Here is a 23667-nt window from a genome sequence, read left to right as displayed (position 1 = left end):
ACTGTAATTTTAAACCTTTTGCACTAAGGGTCTTTTTTAAGACTACCATAACCACATTAAACTATTAGACTTCTTCTACTAATAGAAACATTATAAGAAGTTGAACTTGTTAAATATACAGTAGGTGATGATTTTTTCGCACAAACAGTTGTTTTATTTGTGACATTCCATAAGAATTTTGATAAATATGTCAAAAAAAAAATATGCATGAATGCAAAGGGATATATATGGGATCCGAATAGGGCAAGTGGGGCATATACTATCCTATTAAGCTTTTATAACAGGGAGTTTTGTTCTAATTGATGTTTTTTTTTTTTTTTTTTTTTTTTTTTTTTTTTTTTTTTTTTTTTTTTTTAGAAATTTTGTAAATGACAATATACCTTTAAATAAAAACTTAAGTGTTTTTTGTCTTTTCTTCCTTTTATTTATTTATTTATTTATTTATTTTTGCGCTCAAGAATGTCCCCTAGGACAATACGGTGCTGATTGTGAAGAATATTGTGGTGAATGCGGAGGTGAATGCCACCACGAGGATGGGGCGTGTTTAGAAGGATGTGAGAATGGTTACAGGGGCTTGACATGTAAAACAGGTACACGGTGTCATTTGTATGGATGTTGATGTTGGTGTTGATGCTGTAATCAAAGGATGAACATACACGTAGTTAAATGTGACTGACTATTTACAGAAAGGAGAATGAATGACAAAACTCTGCAAGTGAATAACTCTGCCATTGAATTCACCTTTTCAGGCCTTTTTGCGATCATTCGGTGGGCTGAGTTGTACATTTTCATCATTCGATTGATTTTATACTACGAATTACCTTAAGACCCGTTTCTAAAAAAATCGTTTTATCAAGGGGTTGAGCTAGGGACAAGGATAAATATTTCATGTGATTTACCCTTTTAAAAACACTTGTTTGCGAAAAAAATATTAACGCACTAGAAAAAATATAAATACACAATAGAATACAAATAACTTAAACTACAATTACGACTGATCTCTGTATGTACACAATGCAGTAGAGATATATTTACAAGGATTTTAATAAAGAATTTTCAAACCAGTAAGAGAATTTGGTGTAGGATCTTAAAATGGTATTCCGAAATATAAGGAAAGATTCACTGATATCGTCAATCTAAATACATTTTCATGTATATATTTTTAAATTTGAAGCAGCTTTTGTCATTTTGTTTTCTACAAATATTAATAAATGACGTCAGTTTATGCGTATTAGCAAATCATATTATGTTTTATTTGTAGAAAAAAAATACTTTATGCATCATCAACAGTGAAATAATTAAATTTATCCATTTAATAATTTGATAGTTCTACAAGCACGTTATTTTTCACAGTGACAATATGAAATTCGCAGCAAAATTCGCCTTCTTTTATGCAAAAAGTCAAGAAAACATACTCTATATAGAGAACAAGAGTGAATAAAACAATCTCAAAATGACAAAAACTGCCAAAGTTTCTCCAAATTATTGTTAAAATTGATATTTAATTTTAAAATAATCTAATAAGGACTAAGTTATGACGTCCTATAAGTGGTCAGTTATAGCGTCATAGCCTTAATCACATTACGAAGAGTTAAAGGACGAGAGGATAAGAGGACAAAGAACCCCCCCCCCCCCAGAAAATCAATGTTTTGTACCTGGATATGGAGTGAATCTCATTCATAGCAAAGAATATTTTTTTTTACCATTTAATACGTCTTTTGCACTTATAAGAAAAAAAATCATGACTTACTCGTGAGATACTAGTAAATAAATTCCATTTATCAGCTATAAAACATTGAATACTTGCATCCACTTTGTCTTTAAATTCTTCATTTAGAGTGCAAGCCAGGAACATATGGATTAAACTGTACAGGTCAATGTGGAGAATGCATTGGGCACTGTAACCACGTAAACGGACACTGTTTAAACGGATGTAAAGCAGGATTTGTAGGAATTATGTGTAACGAAGGTTGAAGTATACTTTTTATAGTTTAAAATGACTTAAATGAATTGAATAATTTGAACAGCATTCAAGGGAGAAATATTATATTGAGAATAACTTGTTTGTTTGAACAAATTATGTTTATTAGTAGATGACAGCTTTTTGTCTCCAAAATTTTTGAAGAAAATTCTCTTAGGGTTTTAACCCTGGTTTTTTATGTACATTTTGATCATTTCACATAGGTAAAACTGACATTATTGTTTATATGTTTTCACAAAGACCTAGCCTTATAACATAAACCATACACTATTTCTTTCTATTCTTTCAGAGTGCCCCTTGGGAAGGTATGGTGTCAATTGTAGTGGACTATGTGGAGAATGTCTTGGGAAATGTAACAATGTTGATGGTTGTGCTGGCAGATGTAAGGCAGGATACAAAGGGATCGAATGTCAAAATGGTAGGAGATAGATAGATAGATAGATAGATAGATAGATAGATAGATAGAGTGCAGGAAACTGATTTTGTTACAGCATCGATGCTGATTTGAATGCTTCCTTTGCTTGCTGATTTGAATGCTTCCTTTGCTTGCTGATTTTATGCTAGTAACCCTTATCCTGATGCTGTTTTATAATTAGGTCAATGCTACCGGAAGTAGCATCATGCTACCGGAAGTAGATAATGCATTTCAGCATTGCCGTTTAAAGCAATAAAAGTGCCTTTACAATTATTTGATCATAATATCTCACTATGTCTCAATAATGTGGATACTTTAACCAATATTCTTTTCTTTTTAATTTTTTTACTGAATTAAAACTCATTGATTTTCTGATGCTAGTAGGATAATAATGATTTTATGTAGGTCAATGCTGGTTTTATCCTTTGCTTGCTGATGCTGATCCTGCGGAGAGAGAGAGAGAGAGAGAGAGAGAGAGAGAGAGAGAGAGAGAGAGAGATGTTGAAATGTCTTTTATTTATGCATGAAAACTAATCGTGAAAATGTTCTTGGATTTTCTCAATATCCTTACAGAGTGTGAGTTTGGGTTTTTTGGAGTGAATTGTCAACATGAATGCAGTATGTTTTGCTCCATATCCCGGAACTGCAGTAGAATCAGTGGTTTTTGTAATGGTGGATGTAAAAACGGATGGGAAGGCGTGGATTGTTTTGAAAGTAATACCTACATGTATATAAACATTTTTTTAGTAATTACTACAGTGAAATATCTCCTTTTTAAATTCTGAAATTGTTTGGATCCTTTTTAATCATCGTTGTACATTTGTCCTATTGCTAATTTTAGTGCGAGAACATAAAGTAAGCAGAAATCTAGGATGGACAGAAACAGTTGCAGTTTTGTCAGTCAGTTTGTCAGTAAATGTATGCATGTTACTTGCCTACTGCAAAAGAAGGTAAAATGTTTGTGTTATATTTACAATTTGTAGAGAAAAACAGTGTGTGAATGATTGTTTTTGTTCTTGTATACATGTAACTCAAACCTAATGATTGACATACAAAATTCAGCATCAGATTAATATTCATTAAGGTATGCTGCAGTTCAAAAGAGAAAAAGGCAGAACATTAGCATATTATATAGTACCCAAAACGCCATGTCTGAAGAGGTACAGACAGAACCGATTGAGTTCGATGACGAAGAATACAGTAGAAGAGAATACACCGAACCACAGTTTCTTAATATCAACTCAGAAAATCATTATTGCAACATGTAGCTAAGCAGAAAATGTAGACTAACAGCTATTATCATTAAGAAAGAGAATATTTTTAACAATTGCTGTATTTAAGAATCTTTTCAAGGGTTGAGCCTTTAGTAATACTGTATCACACATGTAATGTTATTAAGTGTTTTACATTCATTTGATTTTTTTTCCATCTTCCTTTGCAGCTCTTTTAAGGCTGCATAAAGGGGGCGGGACCTACATTATACCGGAAATGTTTCCTGTGACATCACACAAACATAGCAATTCCTCAGAACAACAATAGTTTGCGATTTTAAACTGGATAAGAGTAATGAACCACATCAAAACCTAACACTACAATCATTTTTTGTCGCTACTTAAATCCCACACAGCAAGATATAAACAAATCACTGATCGCAAAGCACTTGTCGACATTACATGTTAAAATCTGACGCATTGTATGTGTAGTGAGAGTCGGATTAAATATTTTTTTCCACTGTGAAAACTGCATGCTACAAACAGAATATTATTTGCAAATGTTAGGTAGACCATTAATACAAATCTGAAACCCTTGTTTAGTACCATTATTTTAAAACTATCGAGAGAATGTATTGAATTAATTCTAACGTATTTTTCGTACAGGATTTGCATGTTAAACGCCGAGGTGCTTCATTAAGTCGCTTTTCGCAAGGGCATACACCTAATAGATATTGACCACTTTTTAAATATACATAACGGAAACATTCCTTAACTTGAGAAGTGCTGCTGCTTTCCAGAAATCGAGAGCATTACATAATAAATACATAAAATACTTGGTAAAGGTCACAGATATTTCGACTAGAGCTAAATAACTTAAAATTTATACTAATAAAATGCCAATTCTATTTAAAGCAGCAGCACTTTCCATAAACTACAAGATATGTAGAAACAATTTATAACTTAATTTTAAATTTTAACTAGGGTTTAACTATGCCCTTGCGATATTGAAATATGTTCATGACCTACATACAGTACAGATTACATTTATCACGAGACTCTCCAATAACGTGACCAAACCGAATTCAATACAGAGAGCTATTTCAAATAATATTAAGATAATGTGATAATATAGAAGCTTTACAAAAATAAATTCAGCTTAAAAAGGTTTGTGTTAATGCTCGTTTATATTCCGTTGATTTCTTCGTAGTACGCCATAACAATGCTGCGTTGAGTGAATTCATTTTTATTCTCATTTTTCTAGATTGATTACTAGTATGTAATTCATATAAAGATACTAATATCATGGATGTGAAACTTTTATGAATCATTCGACAGATATAAGTATTTATGTGAATTACAAATACGCATATTTATGAGAATTTGTGTATTATATATGTATTGTATATTATACATAATAGTTAATACAGATTGCACAGTTTATTCAATTGTAAAAATTCTCATTTTTAAGAAATTGTTTTCTTAACCTTTACAAGTACATTGGAAAATGGTAGTGACAATAACAATTAGTACAACCTTTTCAAGCTTTTGTATTACATCAAAAGTTTATCTTTTAGTTTTACATGTCTCCGATTTATTTATTTTGAATTTAGTTTTTATTTCGGTGCCTTTGCCAGTTGATATAAACAACTTGCCCCCAAATCAAATATAGTTAAACACATTCAAAGTGCACTACCAGGGCATGTTGAACACGCTTCGATATAAACGACATTTGTCATATCTGTCATGATTTCAGTTTTTCTCTGATCTGAGAATAGATATATGTACATGTACGTGGAATCACTTCGCAACAAGCAGAAATTCGCAAAAAGATACTTTTGTTAAAATCTTGCTTTTTTAAGTAAAATAATGTAAATAAGAATTAAAATAAAAATTGAAGATAGATTTCAATATTTTGGTTTTAATTTGGGGGAAAAAAGTTGTCCTATTAATGTATTTCTTATGTTGGCATATGGATTTTATTGATTTCCAACTTTTTAAAACCTGGCATGAATCGCCCGGTATTCTAAGTAAAGGTCGTTTATTTTTTTTTTCCGTTGGCAACAGTAAAAATAAACAATCCATCACATGCAGTATGGACTTGAGTCTTTACCAAGGTATTTCAAAAATGGCATTATACGTTTAGATAAATGCACTTATAAGTGAAAAAATATAATAATTGAAAACTAAGCATTAAAATTTCACACGGCATATTTCTGTGCAATCATAATCAGATGGATTTATAAATTCTTATTAACAGCACGTTCCGATATTTTCACGTTAATAAGGTACATGTATATAAATGTAAAATTATAATGCAATTAATGTTTTTTCCCCTCAAAAAGATGTTAGATAGTTTGCTTAGTAACAGATATCAAACGAGCAACCAACTTTTAAACAAGTAATTCGTTGACATAGATTTAATAAAAAGTGTAACCATTTTCTATTCACGCATTAACTTCCTCTCCGAACTGTGACAACTTACATGGATTTACTCGTTATATTTATAGCATTTCCAAGCTTACTGTGCTAAATTACTTCCGAAATGTTCAATTTAAACCAAGTATGAAAACAAATGTAATTTGTCAGTCAAAATAGGCATGCGTTGCTAATTAGAAGTTTATAATTTCCTTCTCAAACTATATTTTACGAAATGTTATCGGTATGAATCTTATTTTTCTGGCTTTTTTGAAAGACACAAGATGAAGCTGCACCTTTCAGTCAACTGAATGGTCACTGAGAGGTATGGAAAGGTGGCTGAATGTTAAAGCTCTGCCATTCAGTCTCCTTTCAGTAATCTTTCAGTTACCTTTCGGAAATCTTTCAGTTTACTGAATGGCAAACTTTCATCCTATGAGAATTTATTTCTTATGATAAATACTTAATTAATTATACCTTAAATCTAAATAAGTTTTTACAAAATGGTGTAAAGAAGGTTTATTTTTAAACAAAAAAAATTAGATTTGAGAGTAACATTTAATCGAGATTCTAGGCATAATTTAATATACTGTATTCTACGTATATCCCTGTCACGCTTACCCAAGACTTTATAGCTCTATGAACAAACTCTCTCAATCAATGACTCTTTTGCATATACGAGATACCCACAAAAACAATTTTCCATCAACCAGTAAAAATTCGTCCATCACTGACATTGACTTCTACAAATCAAAAATATTCACAGTATTGTTCGTTAAGTTCAAATTTCATCGGCCTTCAAAGGATAAAGAAAAAACACATTTTTTCCCTTCCAATTTATATTTAGTGCAATATCAGAATTTGCCAATAACATTGTAGAGTTTTACGTTTCTGTACATCATAACGAATACATTTATTCATAAAAATATAAGAAATATATTTTGATGATGATAAAACGTTTCATATTTTGGTCACCAGATCGTGGCTACGTATATTGCAAGCTAAGGTATCTATTTGAATTTTGTCTGAGTTGTTTATAACATATGACATTGGGTATTAGTGACGTCTAAGCGAAGGAAAAAATTTTGAATGGAGTGTAAAAGTACATACAATCAATCGATTAACACTTTCTTAAAAAAGAGAATAATACGCAGGGAACAAATGGCCATTAATATTTTCAGAAAACAGCTTACAAATATGGATATGTAATTTTCGAATGTGAATGTGTTTTGTGCTAAATTATAAACACTTTTTTAAAAATGTTTGGAACTACAGTTCTATCTGCTCATCAATCCTTTTTTGAGATAACACAGCTACAGATCTGCTGGTAATCTATGTTTTATTGAATCATCAAGAGAATTGCTTGAGTAATTAAAAAAGAAATCATTCTTTTTCATTGATTTAATGCTTCAAATATTATCAAGTTAATTTAGGTTTTAGGTTTTCAGGTTTTATTTCTATCATTAACCATAGCAAAGAAAACTTGTCATATGAGAGCGACGTCGACAGGCTAACACTTAGGTTATTTCATGAAGTATTATAATTTGCCAGATCAGTAAGACCATATCTGCTTATATGTTGAAAGATGAGCCAAGCTTTTCTTCGTGATTAATATGAATGAGGAAGTTTAAAGAGTACATTTATTTTACATTTTACAAACATTTATAGCGTTTTATTTCTATTTTACCTTATTTTGTCATTTTCATTTCATCGCTAATTGCGTATGGTTTGGAATGTTTTATGACAGAGAAGTCTTCCTGGAAAATAAAATCAAGCATTATTTTTGCATTCTTAAATAAAGAGGTATCCGATTGTGACGTCACTCTTATATTTGGGTGCTTCATTATTTTTACTTCCGGAATGGAGATTTTCATACTATTCATAATAAGAGCACACTCAAAACATTATGTAAAAGTTGATGTTACGCTTGACATACCTTAGCTATGTATTATAACATTAATTTCATTTGAATAAGAAATTTTGACTGGAATACTAGCGACTCTTTGTTGGGCAACAATTAATCAATCAACTAGGAAATTGTGGAAAACCTAAATATCGAATCTTGTACATTTTATATTTTTGTCAAGTACTCTCCAACTTGAGCTAGACGCATCTTGTTTATCTAGAAGATAATGAAGTGGGTTTTTTTAATGAAGTAGCTTTTAGAATTTTCAATTTTAAATAATAATTCTTTTCCCCTCTGATTTCGTCCTACACCTGAAGCTTCCGGAATAAATGAGACTCGATGTTGAAATAAAATTGAAGAAACACCACCTATATTATATTATAAATTATTTATAATATAAGTAGGCCCGTGTCCTTCTACCTCTTAACTTTTTTTAAAAAGTGATATGGGCCTTGACCTTCTTTATCGTCTCTGCTTCATTATTTTATTGAATGAGGGGATCCATTGCTTGATGACGTATTTGAATCGGATGGTATAAACAAAATACTTCCCTATTTTGTCAAATGACGTACATTCGTTACAAAGAATTTGGATTTAAGACGGTATTGCCTTACGGGTCTCTGGAAACAATATCATAAAAAAGGGAATTTTCTTTCTTTTTTTTTCATTTAAGGTAGGATTGGTTAAATATTTCATTTGTTACAATATGAGGTAAGGGATCTTTATTTTTACGTAGTAGATCAAAGTTCTGCTAAGAGAAAACATCCAGTGTACAAAAAGTACGTTTAGAGCTACGAATAATATTATTTTTCATACTGATTGTTAGGCCATTATTTACACATTGAATTGTCTACGGATTTTTCCGTTTTCCTGATCATGACAAGGAGCACACGGCGGGTGTGACCGGTCGGCAGGGGATGCTTACTCCACCATCGCACCTGATCCCTACTTTAATGTTTTAAAGGTCTTCGTTTGGTCTGCTCCAGATTTTTATAGTTTCACTGGACTTTTTTGCTTGATTACTGTTCGTTATCTCCATATTTGATAGTATTGCTATCGAATATACTACAGTAAAGTCATTCTGCTTTAGATATAATTAACGAAGTATTTCTAAAAGGAGTTTGTGAATTCCATCAACTTTTGATCAATTTATGTACCAGTAACGAGTTCATAAATCAATTGACTAATCAAATGTGTATTAGTGAGCAAATATGAATATAATAAGGATGATTTCTTTGAAAAAAAAAAAGGGGGGGGGGAGGGAGGGAAGGTGGATTTACCATTGCTGCCCCAAAGTAAAAAAAAAATCTCGTACAGAATGTATGAGAACAAAAGCTGTTTCTGATTTAAGTAGTTTAAGTAGCCATTATCGTCAGTTGACACAATGCAAAATGCAGGCAAAGTTTGTTTTTTTTTTTTTTTTTTTTTTTTTTTTTTTTTTTTTTTTAAGAAAATTCATTCAGTGTAAGTTATCTAACATATAAATACATTTTATCCGAGCATTACTAGCATTTCAATGTCCAACTGAGGGACTCATATTTTACAGTTCGTTTTACTAGCTGGGTATCAAACAATTAACATTCATTTACGGTGTTCGAATTGAAATATTTTCTGTAGCTACGCTTTTTTATCATTACTACCGTATTCGTTCATTAAATTTTAAAGCACATGCATTAAGAATGCAAAACTCTCATTATTTTATGCTTTCGCAGATTCATACCGATTTTAAAGGGATTTTAACAGTCATGTATTTCATCATATTCATTTCGTTCATGACAGGAGAACTGGCATATTGTCATGGTAAGTAAAACTATAGTATTTTATTGTCCAAGTTATTTATTTTTTTTAAAAAAAGGCAACATAATGATTTTTTTTTTTACTCTTCCTTATTATTTAAATCAGGATTTGAATATTTTCGAATGTGTTATAGTATCCGATCGTGTTCGTCTCTTTATAGCAATGAATGTGCAGAGAAATATTCTAAATAAAATATACTATAACATTTTCTAATACATAGGTCAAATGTGATCACATTGTGTCCTCTACAATTTTTTTTTATTGCTTTGCATTCTATTTTACCTATTTTCACTCTCTTCAGAAAACATTGCCCTTGGGAAAACAACATGGCAGGAGTATCCCCTTCTAAACGAAAAAAATTATTTCAAATCAGAGTATGCTGTGGATGGTAGAAAAACAGACCTTTCCGGACAACAATGCTCTGTTTCACAAAACAAAAAATATAAGGCCACCTGGCGAGTTGATCTTGGAGCCATTTTTGGCATACACCACATTAAAATCTTCTACAGGACAGGTGGCATTCCTTGGGGTAAGAAACTACTTGCTGAGAAGACTACATCAATATTAGTACATTATTTTAAGAAAAGATTTCAGCGAAGGCCGGTTGTATACACGATTTCTTTGTAACATTTTGCCTTACTTTTTCCATCAGTGTATACAAAATTTGCGTCCTGATATCCGTATACATCATGTTATACTAGAATTAGAATCAAATTAAAGAAAAAAAAATGCACATACTATTCCATTGTATTTCCTTTCTTTCTTCACCTTTCGAGAATACACTATAAATCGATTAACGCATGAAACATAGAAAAAATGCAGTAATCGATGGATATGTTGACGACATTTATTATGCACAATTTTTTTTTTCTAGAGTTTAAAACTTACTTCACTTTTTCAATTATTTTAACAGAATGTTTTTTTTTCTATATTACACTTTTAAGACCAAAGGAACGGACATATCGGTCGGTTTCTGGGATTTTCTGTTTACATATCTAATACAACAGAGAAGAGTGATGGAGTTTTATGTTTTAAAGATGCTACTTTTACAAAAGCGACCATGCCTGCTGTTGTTACATTAAATTGTACTCATTATGGACGTTACGTAATATACTATAACGAAAGAAAACCAACGAATCCTAGTTACTACTCAGAATATGCTTACGGAGAGCTGTGTGAATTCGAAGTGTATGGTATGACATTTTACTTGTTATGTCTTTAAACTCTGTAAAGGGGAGGGAAAATATCATTAAAACTATTAAAATGGAATAAGTGGTGAAGCAAGAATTTGATCTAAGTGAAAGTTATCTGCAGAACCATTCTTAGCCCAAATTACTTGAACACATGAATATTGAAGTTTCAGACTTTTAAATTCAAAGTGAATTATAAAGTTTTAAAATGACTATTAATAGACAAAAATAACAACTCCTATCTAAGTTTTACTTCCTTTATATATATAAAAAAAGTGTTGGAGTAATTGAGAAATTTAAGAAATGTGTACAGTACCCGCATCGTTATTCTTTACAATTCTATCGTGTCCTATCGTGCGTGTATCCTATCGTATCGTGCGTGTATCCTATCGTATCGTGCGTGTATCCTATCGTATCCTATTGTATCGTTTTTTCCGTTTATCAGGTTTTGCGTTTTCTATCGTGTTTTCCGTTTATCAGGTTTTGCGTTTATCGTGAAGATCGTTTATCAGGTTCTATCGTGTATCGTGTTTTGCGTTTATCGTGTGCATTCGGAAACCCTCGTTTTTTATCTTTACCGTGAGAAGAAAAACCCGAGATATCTCGAGTTCATTTTTCGTTTTGTTAATTTTTTTAGGATTGATTTAACTGTTTAACAGAAAGAGAAATTAATACTCTAACTCTGGTATATATGTTAAATAAAAATAAGTAAATAAATAAATAAAATAAATAAATAAATTAATTAATTAATTAAAAAAATAAATAAAGGTCAAGTACCGTGACCAAGCAGAGGGGGTAAATCGAAAGTCATATTCTATTTTGGGACATGAAATAATCGATCTACTAGTCATTCGTTATTATTTTTTTAATTTTTCGATTTGTAAGAAATATTTTTGTCAAAGAAATATTTCAATTCCTTTACATAGATATAGTCACAAAAGCAAGACCTTTATTAACTTTGTTTTGATAATTATAGAAGCATAAAACAGTAGATACATCATGTATGTGTGCAAAAATAAATTTTAAATAAAAAAAAAAATATCAGCAGCTTTATTAAGTCTATTACGGAAACATAAATTTTTTCAATGCGCCCAAGTTTTGTTATTCCTTTTTATTTATTTCTTTCTGTGATATGTCTACAAGTTAAATTACAATTTATTTTACATGAACATGCTCCATTCGATTCATCATTTGATAATTATATATTATAATATAGATGTTTGCAATTCATATTTAACTACTGCAGTTAGAAGATGTTAAAAAAATAACAATAAATAAATATACAAAACCATACTAATTTTTATTACTATATCGGCATGGAAATGAAATGAGTATATACCGTAACTAAATGACAAGTGGAAGCACTCCCGTGACAAGAGAACTGACACATATATGTACCAGTCATGCCTAATCAGTAAACTGTCTTCTTGTCAGGTCAAGAATCCCCCTCCTTTCCCCCCTACATGACCGGCCCGTGTGTATTCACCGTCGACATACCTGAACTCCTCTCTCACCTGGTGTCAGGTATTTACCTTGAATCCTATCCTAGGTTTCAACGAAATGCATCTACTTATTTTCTGGATATTGTTTATTGTTTGTATGAACAACAATTAACATTTAAAGATTTTATACTAAGAAAATTGGTAAACGTACAAAATTCCGTTACGATTAATAATTGAATAAATGAATCAAATAAAATAGAGGCGAGGTTTGTACCCCAAACTCCGTTGATTTAGTTCATTTGTATACTATTATATAATTTTTATAGGTTTACGGTCTTGAACATGATTGGTGTGATCAAATAAAAAAAAAACTGCGCTTGCGGTACTTCCGGATCTTCGGGTTTTCTGTGTAATACAAAAAGAAACTGTTACAATTGTTCGAAAATTCTATTCATCGAAGAATATGGTAAATAATTCTTGCCAGAAAAATACGACCTTTGCCTCGCACGATTTTTTTTAATTAAAGGCGCCTCAAAGATACATGTAAAAAAAAAAATTAAAGAAATAGCCCGGATCTGCCGTGATGCACAAGACGAGTAAATACCTTGAATTTAATTTTATTAGTTTATCGATTGCATTAAATATTTGACAATAATCAATAAGTCAATATATATTTTTATTTATTTATTCATTTATTTATTTATTTATTGCTGTTTGAATTGGATCTTTTTTGAGTGGTTATGGACCCCCTCCCCCTTTCCCTGCTGACTGTGCCTCAAGTGGGATTAATATTTTCATAATTTACAAAGTTTTGTCTAATTTTGCCGAAGTTGTCCTATATAAGTTTTGTAACAATTAATACAAAGTCTAATAGCTATAATTTACAATTATTCAGTCCGAAAATCCAATTGTCGTATTGTGAAAATTAATTTATAATTTATTTGTGTGTGCGTTCTAATATGCTGTAAACAAGAGTATGTAATCATTCAATGTTATTTATTTGATACAAAGTTTAAGTACCCAATAAATTTATTCACACACATTGTAAGCTTACAATGTAGCATATATGTGTCTATAGTAGATACAAATTCTTGGTTGATATTACACTCTGTTATCCTTTCTTCATGCATGTAATATTTTCTGTTTAATACAATGTATATTGTACATATCTTCTCTTCACTGTTTTGTCAGTTATGATAATAAAGGTCATATCACGTTATTGTAAATGTTTATAACACAGGCAGGCTTAGAAAATAATTTCATTTCTTTGGGGGTGGGGGTGGGGGGGTGGGGTATAAAAAGAAATGTGTTGAAAAGCAAACAAAAGATGTTAAAGACATTATTGTTGTTGATGGGCATAATTATATAAGCATTATATTTCTATTGTATACTGCACATGTTGGTACACTGTAACATTTTTAGGTATACGTCTGCACGCTCCCTTCTTAATCTTACATGTCTATAACATTAGAAATACCAGAGAATAAATACAAAAGAATGGAAATGCGATATTTTTTTTCGGATACTACATGTACATGTAGATGATGACAGATCTAGTGACGTTTATTAATTTTATTGAATTCAATTTCTTTCGGTCGGCCTCCTTCCTCATATGTACATATACAAGGTATGTACTTGGAATATGTAAATAATTTCTATGTACACGGGATATGTGTAACAGATATATTTATATATAGGAGAGATAATTTAATCACAGTCCAATGCACAGTCTGTGTCAATGCAATTTCAGCAAGTCATTTGTTTAAAACGTAATAAATATAAAATTAATTTATATAAAATATAAATTAAAGCAAATTCGTAAAAAATTGAGGAGAAAGCGTTAACCTTAAAATAATTATAATGATAATTCCCCCCCCCCTTAATTATGACTAATAATTTTTCTCGTAAGATTTGATTTATTAAATACAGATTATTACATGTAAAGGCGATTTTGGATACATCGCAGACTTCTAGCACAAGATATTGAATCCAAGTATTTCATTTTTTACATGGAGTTCTTCCGTAAAAATAATCGATGTTTGTTATAAATTTCATAAGGTTTTATTTGTTAAAATAATGAATATATTTATAACCTTTCGCGAATTTATTGCACATGGGTGTAAAACTTTGCTTGTCTACCGAATTTTTGAGCCTCCAACAAATTAAAATCTACGTAATTCAACGACTCAAAATTCAAATTTAACGATTCGATGGAATCTCGACATTTTTAGAATTACACAAACAATCGCCTAATTTCCATCATAGAGTGGAATTAATCTTAAATAATTACAGTTTGAAATTGAGGACGATCAGTTTTATTAACGAAAAAAAAAATCTTTTACAAAGCATCATTACTTCAATTTTTTTTTATCATGGTAAATTTAATATATTTCATCATTTAGATTTGCGGCTTTGCAAGTAATTAGAATTATCATACTACGATATATCAAAAAGGAAACTTTTCGTCTTGTCAAAAAACGCTCCGCATTTTGAAACAATCCTATCAGGTTTTGCGTTTATCCTATCGTGAAGATCGTTTATCAGGACTATCGTGTTTTGCGTTTATCGTATTTTGCGTTTATCGTGTTTTGCGTTTATCCTATCGTGCGTGTATCCTGTCCTATCGTGCGTGTATCCTATCGTATCGTGCGTTTATCCTATCGTATCGTGCGTGTATCCTATCGTATCGTGTATCCTGTAAAGAATAACGATGCGGGTACTGTAACTGAGACACCATCGAAATGTCATCATATACCATTAAAGAAATCGATGGCAGTAATAGGTTTAATTTTAGCGAATATTTTGTTTTTGCAACAACCAAAAAATCAGGGGATATATATATATAAATATGCAACATATGTGACGAATATTTAAGGATGTGAAGAGGCTATCAATCTGGAAAATAAGAAGGAATCAACAACCCAATGTACCGCAAATAGTAGTTTTTGAAGATATAAAGTGCCAATTTTATCAAACTCCAATCAGATATGTTTATTAAATAGCTATATATAGGGTAACATATAATATCTTTATTTTGCCTGTCCGTAATTTCTCAACCACAGAGCTACGGTTCTGCAGCTAATCCTTCCAAAACCATGCAGTCAAACCTCATAGCAAACTCCATTTTATGTATTTGCAGAATACAAATAAAATAAAGGCGGGGACTGTTCCGACTGAGCTACCGTGACGGTACTGATTTAAGGACCTACTCGAAGTTGTGTTCCATAATTAGAAATAGCCTTGCCATATTGGAATTTTCTCTTTCACGATAACGTTTTTAGGAATGAAATATCCCAAACAAATTCTAACGTTCATATTTGTATAATTTGATCATGATATCTCCATATTGATAAAGATTAAGAACGTGTTTATGTATGTTTTCTTTATTCTGGATAGTATAAGTATGTTGAATTGTGATAATTGAGGAGGGGTGGGGGTGGGAGTGACATTCATTTTTTTTTTCAGTACCGTTAAATATATAGCATATACATATAGTTGGCAAATAGTTAGGGCACATATATTTTATTCCAGTTCACTATCAGGTCATGTTCACTTTCATTTCGCCAAAACTTATGTAAATGACGTGTTATTGTAAAAAGGGTGTAAACGACATTTCGGGCAAAAATTATGAATATGGCACGTTGGCCAAATAAATTATGAGGATAACGAACAGTAATCAGGCTTAAAAGTCCTTTGAATCAATGCAAAATGGGAGCAGAACAAACACCTCTAAAAAGCATCAGAGGTGAGACCAAGTGTCATGGAGGAGTAAGTCTAGCCTGTCGACCAGTCACACCCTCCTTGAACTCTTTGTCACGCTTGGGCAAACTGAAAAATCCAATTCATTGTTGAAAATAATGGCCTAACAATTTGTATGAAAAAGTCAAAATCGACTTAATTTTAGATTTTATTTGCTGACAAGGTCATTGTATCGACCATAGAGTTTGCAAAATGTTGACTTGAAACGAGACTGTTGATATCCTTGTTTCAACAACTTATTTGTCAATAGCTTGCCTCTTTTTAGAAATTGTTCGTACATAGAGCATAAAGGTTTGTAAATGACATCCAAAAAGAAAAATTATTCATAACATATAGATCAAGCACTTTTTTATATCAAATGTCTGCGATAAATTATATTAGTGGCGTGTGGTCTAAAGATCTTATATTTAACATTTCCATTTTTTCATGTTACATAATTTACAGTGATTATTAGGGTATGCTTTCTGTTTGGTGATAACACTTACATTTGTAATTTACATTGGTAATAAGGTTGTTCATCTTCTCAATACTTCGGAGAAAAATGTTCAAGATGTCCATCAAACTGCCATGACAATCGATGCCACATAGCATCTGGTCACTGTTTTCAATGTGATGATGGCTACCAAGGCAATGAATGCGAGCAATGTAAGTATATGTATATGTATATTTCAATATTATAAATACCTATTATGAACCGGATAGGTATGCATATATTTACCCTGATTCCTGTCAAAAAATAATTAACATGTTAGCGTTAGAATGTATTTTGTCGTTATGCCTTTGGGCTTGGATTTAATAAAACGAAGCCTTCCTGCTACATCGGGAACAGTAACTTAGGGTAGCTTCGTCTGTCGTAACTAGTATTTTGTAAATTACAACAGAACGCAATCAAAGCGTGTGGTTTTCGTTAAGAATAATGAGAGAACTTCTAAGACAAAAAAACAACAACAAACTTTTCATTAAGGAAGTGTTTATAACAAATCTCGTCTCGTATTGCTTATATCTTATCTGACTAATTAATGTTTTTAAAAAATCTATATTTCTGAAATTAAACGGAACAGCTGATCATATAGGATTATAGATAAAGTTAAAATACACAAAGAAAAGAATATCTTTACATTACTGTGGTATTGGTTTAACTTACCCAATTTTCTATTACTAGTTTATGGGGACGTAAACTTGTGGATAAATTTCTCCCTATGAGATATATATAGTAGACGCGAAATAAATTATCTTTGAGCTTTTAATCTGTGGTATCAACAAAAACAATTCAAAGTAAACTCCCACAGAAAATGATCATTTCCCAGTATTCATTATGATAAATGATAGAGTTGAGTTTTGAAAACATATATTTGTCGTGTATTTAACTCATTTCTAAGCTAAGATCAGTGCATATCTGCATCAACTTGTTAAATTTTTAATTATTGAAATTTTTGGTCTGCATTGCATTCATCTTGAAATATCCATAACATGTAACTATGTACAAAACGTTTAAAGGATATAATTAATGCTTAGCTTGTCAAAACAACACATATGGACGTCAGTGTTCGAAAGTATGTGGAAAATGTCGAGATGGACAACAATGTGACTATATAAATGGGGTCTGTTACATGGGATGTGCTGCTGGGTATTATGGAAGCACTTGTCATCAAGGTAAATTTGATAACGAATAGAAGGCATTGGACAAAGGAAAAAAATATTATGTTTATATTGTGTCATACATAGCGTATATATATATATATATATATATATATATATACATATATATATATATATATATATATATATATATATATATATATATATATATATATATATATATATATATATATATATATATATATACTTTATACATACAATATAAAGTATATTTCAAACAATTATCTGTAAACAGAGTGTCCTTTGGGAAGATTTGGAGAGAATTGCAAGAATGAGTGCAGTGTTAATTGTGGGCTACCTGGAACTTGTGATGGTGTGACTGGGCAATGTACTGGGGGTTGTCAGAAAGGATGGACTGGTCGGACTTGTGACAAAAGTAAACAGGGTAAATCAGACATTATTTGTTTAAAACAAATAAATGCAATGCGCCTCTATAGGTTACATCATAGACTAAAAATTGTATTTTTTTTTTTCTATTTGTTTAATAACTTGTTTTATGTTATATAAGGATAACGAGTTAAAAACTTTAACGATGTTATTGAACCAAATGTTTTATAATTAACCCCGATTAAACTTCACATAAAACCATGCTTCAATGTTTCATGAGAACAATAAAGTGTTTTGTTTAAATTTTCTCTTTTGAATTTTCAAGAGTTTTCTGCATGCAGTCAAACACAAATATTTTCTATTATAAAAAAAAACGGAATTTCACCTTTTTTTTTTTTTTTTTTTTTTTTTTTTTTTTTTTTTTTGGACATAAAAAAAAAGCTCAGACACTTGGAAATTTATTGTAGCATTACTAGATGAGTTATAATTGTACATATTCTTTTTTATTAAAGAAACATTAATCGCACTGCTTTTGTATTCGAGATTTTCTCCACATATTTATGGTCATTGTACATTTTTAGGAACAATAGCTTCCAGTATTGCTCTTGCTGTTATTGAGCTTTTCATATTATATCTTTAATGGAACCAACAGCCATGTTCATAACCACGATTTTTCTCTTTTAAAAGTTGAAAGGATTGTAGAATCAAGCACGCCACTGTCTTCCTCTGTTGTTTATGTAGTAGTCACCGTTCTATGCCTGAGTGTTCTACTCAACGGAATTGTAATTGCCTGGTAAGATTGCACTATGCACTGTGTGTCACGATAAGACGGTACTCAAATACTTAAGTAGATAAAGCCGTCTATGAGTGACAATTTGGTCGCAAGCTTCAAAAGGACTCATTTAATTGTTGGACAAAAATTTACAAGCAAATTTTTAGCACATTTCCTTTCTATTTTATTTCAGTGGATTGCATGCTGCTCGTGTTAATCGCTAGGCCCTTTGTTTCATCGTGATTAAGATCTTATAAAGAAGACACTAAGAGATTAGTCTTTTTTTAAATATTGCGTCATTCAAAACAGTCCATTATTTTTTCTTATTCACATCCCCTTCCTATCTCTCACTTCCTAATCTCGAAATTTAATAACGTCTTTTTAGTTCCATGCTGCTAAAATTTCACGATTTGTTACAAGCGTACCAATCACGTTGGCTTTAATTTCAATTGTGCTTTGTTATAATGAAAAAAATACACACAATACAAATCTGTGAAAAGGGCATAAAACACGGACCCCCGGAAATTCCAGAGGTGGGATCAGGTGCCTAGGAGGAGTAAGCATCCTCTGTTGACCAGTTACACACGCCGTGGGCCCTATGTATTGATCAGATAGACGGAATGTACCGTAGTCAAATTTAATGTGAAAACAAAGGCCTAACAATTGGTATGAAACACGTCAGCCAAAATGCGACCCAATGATAGGTCATATTTCTTAACATATAATGATATGCTTTATTGTGGTATCTGATAACCTTATTTTCTGTGGGTTTAATTTCTCGTGAAAATGATATATCGTGAACATAGTGAAAATGTAACAACCGTGTTCGTTTCCCAAACGTCTACAATATGTATATAAGCCACGTTTATTGACGTCATGCGAAATATAACTCCTGGTTATTCTTTTCAAAACAATAGCAACTTCAATACCATTAGATGTCTCTTGAATTATCTATTCATAATCATAGGTAAATTACAAAGTTTAAGGCATTCTTAAGTATTCTTAGCTGAATAAAGCTTTTTCCTCGACAAGTAAGTAAATCGCATTGTATGTAGTAGCAAATAATTAAAATATTAATCCCTCCCGACTTGATGTTTTGGTAAGTCAACCGAATTTAAAAGTCTGGAGAAAAGAGGTTTTTCATTAATTGTGTATTCGAAACATTATAATATCCTTAATTTTCATTTCCTTCCTCTCCCATCGATAATCAAAATATCTTTCAATTTTGTAATATTCTTTTCAAATACATTAAATATATTTTTTTTATTTTAGGATTTTCATAGATGTGATCTGTAGACAGATATCATCTCAGACAAAATCGAGAAATGAGTTATCCACAAAAGAAGACACAATTAAAACAAAACCCCGAAAGGAAGAAAGTAATGACGAATATGAAGAACTTGGACAAATAAGTCATGCGACCAATTGCAATTATGATCAAGTCTGAAAGTGTGATCGCATCAAAAGTTATACAAGCAAGCTTAAGAAAACGAGAAACTCTTGTTTATATTTTAGAAATTGCCACATTTAAACAAAATATGTATTTTATTTCAACTATTGCATTATGGTCAACTTCACTATATAAAGATTCGAGACAATTTATGTTTCTTCAAGGAAAATAGTGTGGACTTGTTTTGCTCTCTATGCTAATATACTGAAGTTAGAGTTCAGGCATTCGTGTAATGTTTTCTTTAACCAAGAACAACACTAAATGACAATTGGTTCAAAGACACATTGTATTTAAAAACAGCTTTGAGAGAGGCCAAGGCTTGCTTAAATTTTCCAAATTTCTTACAGAATCTTTTGTCCAGTTAACAGAATAGGGGGAAGTCTGACCATTCAAATTATTTAATTTACAGATTAGTTTTAGGGTTATTTCTAAATTATTATTAGTTTGAAAACATATCATATATCTATCGCTGAATACAGACCCAAACTTCTTATAAATAACTAGAAAAAAATATTGTTTCCGATTTAATTTTCAATACATAAAAGGAATTCAAACAATCATAAGTAGCGAGGTCTTTGAAAGATCCACGAATAATTACGTCCTTATTCAGACAAGAAGAGCATTATTAAAATATTTCTTATTTGAAATTTTATTGATCTTAAATGATTTTTTTTTCATGTCAGTTTGACAAATGTTGCATACGACCACTAATTCATCTGATACAACAATTCTTTAAAGAACCTATAAATACGCGTACTTGTTCAATATTTCAAGAATGGATGCTAATTATCGGGTAGGGTTAAAAACCACAGATTTTCTTTTTTTCACCTATAACCTCTCTCTCTCTCTTAAAACGTGTTTAGATTGTAGGCTACATGTGTTGGTTATAGCCCAGTAAAGTTTTCATTAAGTTGATTTAGATTCCAGTTTAACTTTGTAAGTTTAATATTTAACTCTTTACAACTTACTGAACTATGACGCACCATACACTTAATGTTCACGTCATAGAAATATGACGTTACCTTTTCCCCGCAAGCACTTTATAGCGAGGTACGTTTCTCTAAGGTTAGCGTAAATAATTGATGTAATATTTTAATAAGATTATGACATTTCTTATTTTATGAGTTTTTTAGCAAGTATAAATTAGAAGGGAAATGGCATTAAATTGAAGATTAAATTTACTTTTGAAAGTGCGTGAAAATGCGTGATTGCGGGGAAACGGTATATGCGTGATTTTGCGTTAGAAATAGGAAATGGTATATGCGTTAAGATGCGTGACTGCGGGAAAGAGGGTTAATATATGCTCTGTATAATGTTATTTTAAACCTCTAGCATTGGTTGTTACCGAATTATCAAAACGTTTAGAAACACACAAAACACAATTTATGATATATATACTAGTATGTGAACATATTATAAACATACTTCAATTAAAGATCTAGTACATGAAGGATGCGTATTGTCTCCTTTAATGATGCTTACTTAGTTTAGTATAGGTAAATGCAATGAAGCTGGATATAACGTTTAGGTGATCACATCTAAAAATGTGTTTTTCATTGTCATTTTCACTAGAAATAAAGAAAACCAGATTAAAATACAGGAGTTGTTTGTTTATCAGACAATAAAATTTATATTCATATAGCCCATACTTTCTCAAAAACGGTATTCTAAATGTTCTTGGCATCTTCTTTCAAACGATTTTAAATTAAATATAGGTATCTCGATTACTTTTTGCAAAATTTTGAATGGTATGCTGTGGAAGTGTTTCATTTGTTATATAATTCAATAATTACATTGTAAAATTTCCTTGTCCGAGCTCAAACTACAAATAATGAAAAAAGGTTCGATTTCTCCATGAAGCAAAACAGACAAATGCGTTTATGCAAATTATCATGCAAGTCAGTTGTTTGATTACATCATAAAACCAGACAGTGATTCCCCATATGATAGCCTTTATGTACTGGAAAATGTAATATTTAATTAATAATGACGTCATAATGCATCTAGCATCTAAAAGACAGTCACCATTAAAATAAAAAAGATTTTGAAAATTAAAATAAAGGATAAGAATTATGATTGATTACGATTAAAGTATCCGACGCATATTTGTACTTATTTTTTCTAACCTTTGATACCCATCTTGTATAAAATACTCTGACATTAATTCAAAACACTTTATGAAAGATAAAGATTTATCCCGAGAAATTTTCAAAAATGTAATTATCTAAGCCGTAATTAATCAATGAAGACTGTATTAAAGTCTATGGGGACAAGCACATTTTTGAAAATTCAAAAAATAAAATATTAAGAATATCAATAAATGCTGTGGGGGAAAGATGTATTTATTTTCTTTTTCTTTTTTTAGGAATAGAGAAAGAATTAAAAACTACTTTTTTACCGGATATTTTTTAGATTTTACTTCGGTAATAAATTTTCTTTGAGCTTTTCATCTGTGGATGTCGGTATCAACAAAAACTTACTCAAATTAAACTTCTACAAGAAATGATCATTTCCCAGTATTCATTATGATGAATGACAGAGTAGAGTTGTGCAAACGTATATTTGTCGTATATTTAACTCATTGTTAAACTAAGATCAGTACATATCTGCATCTGCTTTTAAATTTTTAATTATTGACATTTTTCGGTTTGTATTACATTCGTCTGGAAATATTCATAAAATGTATCTATTTATAAAACGCTTAAAGGACATACATAATGCTTAGCTTCTCAAAACAACACATATGGACGTCAGTGTTCGAGAGTATGTGGAAAATGTCAAGATGGACAACAATGTGACCTTATAAGTGGGATCTGTTACATAGATGTGCTGCTGGACATTTTGGAAGCACCTGTCATCAAGGTAAATTTGGAAAAGGAATAGAGGGCATTGGACGAAAGAAAAAATATGATGTATATATTGTGTCATACATAGCGTATATATATATATATATATATATATATATATATATATATATATATATATATATATATATATATATATATATATATATATATATATATATATATATATATATATATATATATATATATATATAATATAAAGTTTATTTTAAATAGTTATCTGTAAATAGAGTTCCTTTGGGAAGATTTGGAGAGAATTGCAAGAATGAGTGCAGCGTAAACTGTGGGTTACCTGGAAGCTGTGACGGTTTGACTGGGCAATGTATAGGGGGTTGTCAGAAAGGATGGACTGGTCGGACTTGTGACAAAAGTAAACAGGGTAAATCAGACATTATTTGCCTAAGACAAATAAATGCAATGCGCCTCTATAGGTTACATCATAGACTTTTTTTTTTCTATTTGTTTAATAATTTGTT

General features: G+C 30.8%; 2 protein-coding genes across 2 annotated transcripts; both read left to right on the top strand.

Annotated features, from left to right (window-relative positions):
- Positions 1–458: 458 nt before the first annotated feature.
- On the top strand, positions 459–2414 carry LOC133197933 (multiple epidermal growth factor-like domains protein 10; the record flags this gene model as incomplete). Its single annotated transcript, XM_061334108.1, has 3 exons — positions 459–590; positions 1838–1908; positions 2271–2414. Coding segments are annotated over 3 exons (347 nt in total), but the record flags the coding sequence as incomplete, so codon positions are not given.
- A 7235-nt stretch (positions 2415–9649) lies between these two features.
- LOC133198028 (multiple epidermal growth factor-like domains protein 10) lies at positions 9650–21909 on the top strand. Its single transcript, XM_061334185.1, has 8 exons — positions 9650–9731; positions 10030–10257; positions 10673–10921; positions 16630–16764; positions 17635–17772; positions 18014–18163; positions 18793–18898; positions 20150–21909. The coding sequence occupies exons 1-8, from the start codon at positions 9677–9679 to the stop codon at positions 20322–20324; spliced, it is 1236 nt and encodes a 411-aa protein (XP_061190169.1). The 5' UTR covers positions 9650–9676; the 3' UTR covers positions 20325–21909.
- Positions 21910–23667: the final 1758 nt, after the last annotated feature.

Source organism: Saccostrea echinata, unplaced genomic scaffold (assembly GCF_033153115.1).
Source record: "Saccostrea echinata isolate AGI-Se365-2 ecotype Australia unplaced genomic scaffold, CSIRO_AGI_Sech_v1 ptg000032l, whole genome shotgun sequence".
Classification (NCBI taxonomy): domain Eukaryota; kingdom Metazoa; phylum Mollusca; class Bivalvia; order Ostreida; family Ostreidae; genus Saccostrea; species Saccostrea echinata.
This window is presented reverse-complemented; position numbering and strand designations above follow the sequence as displayed.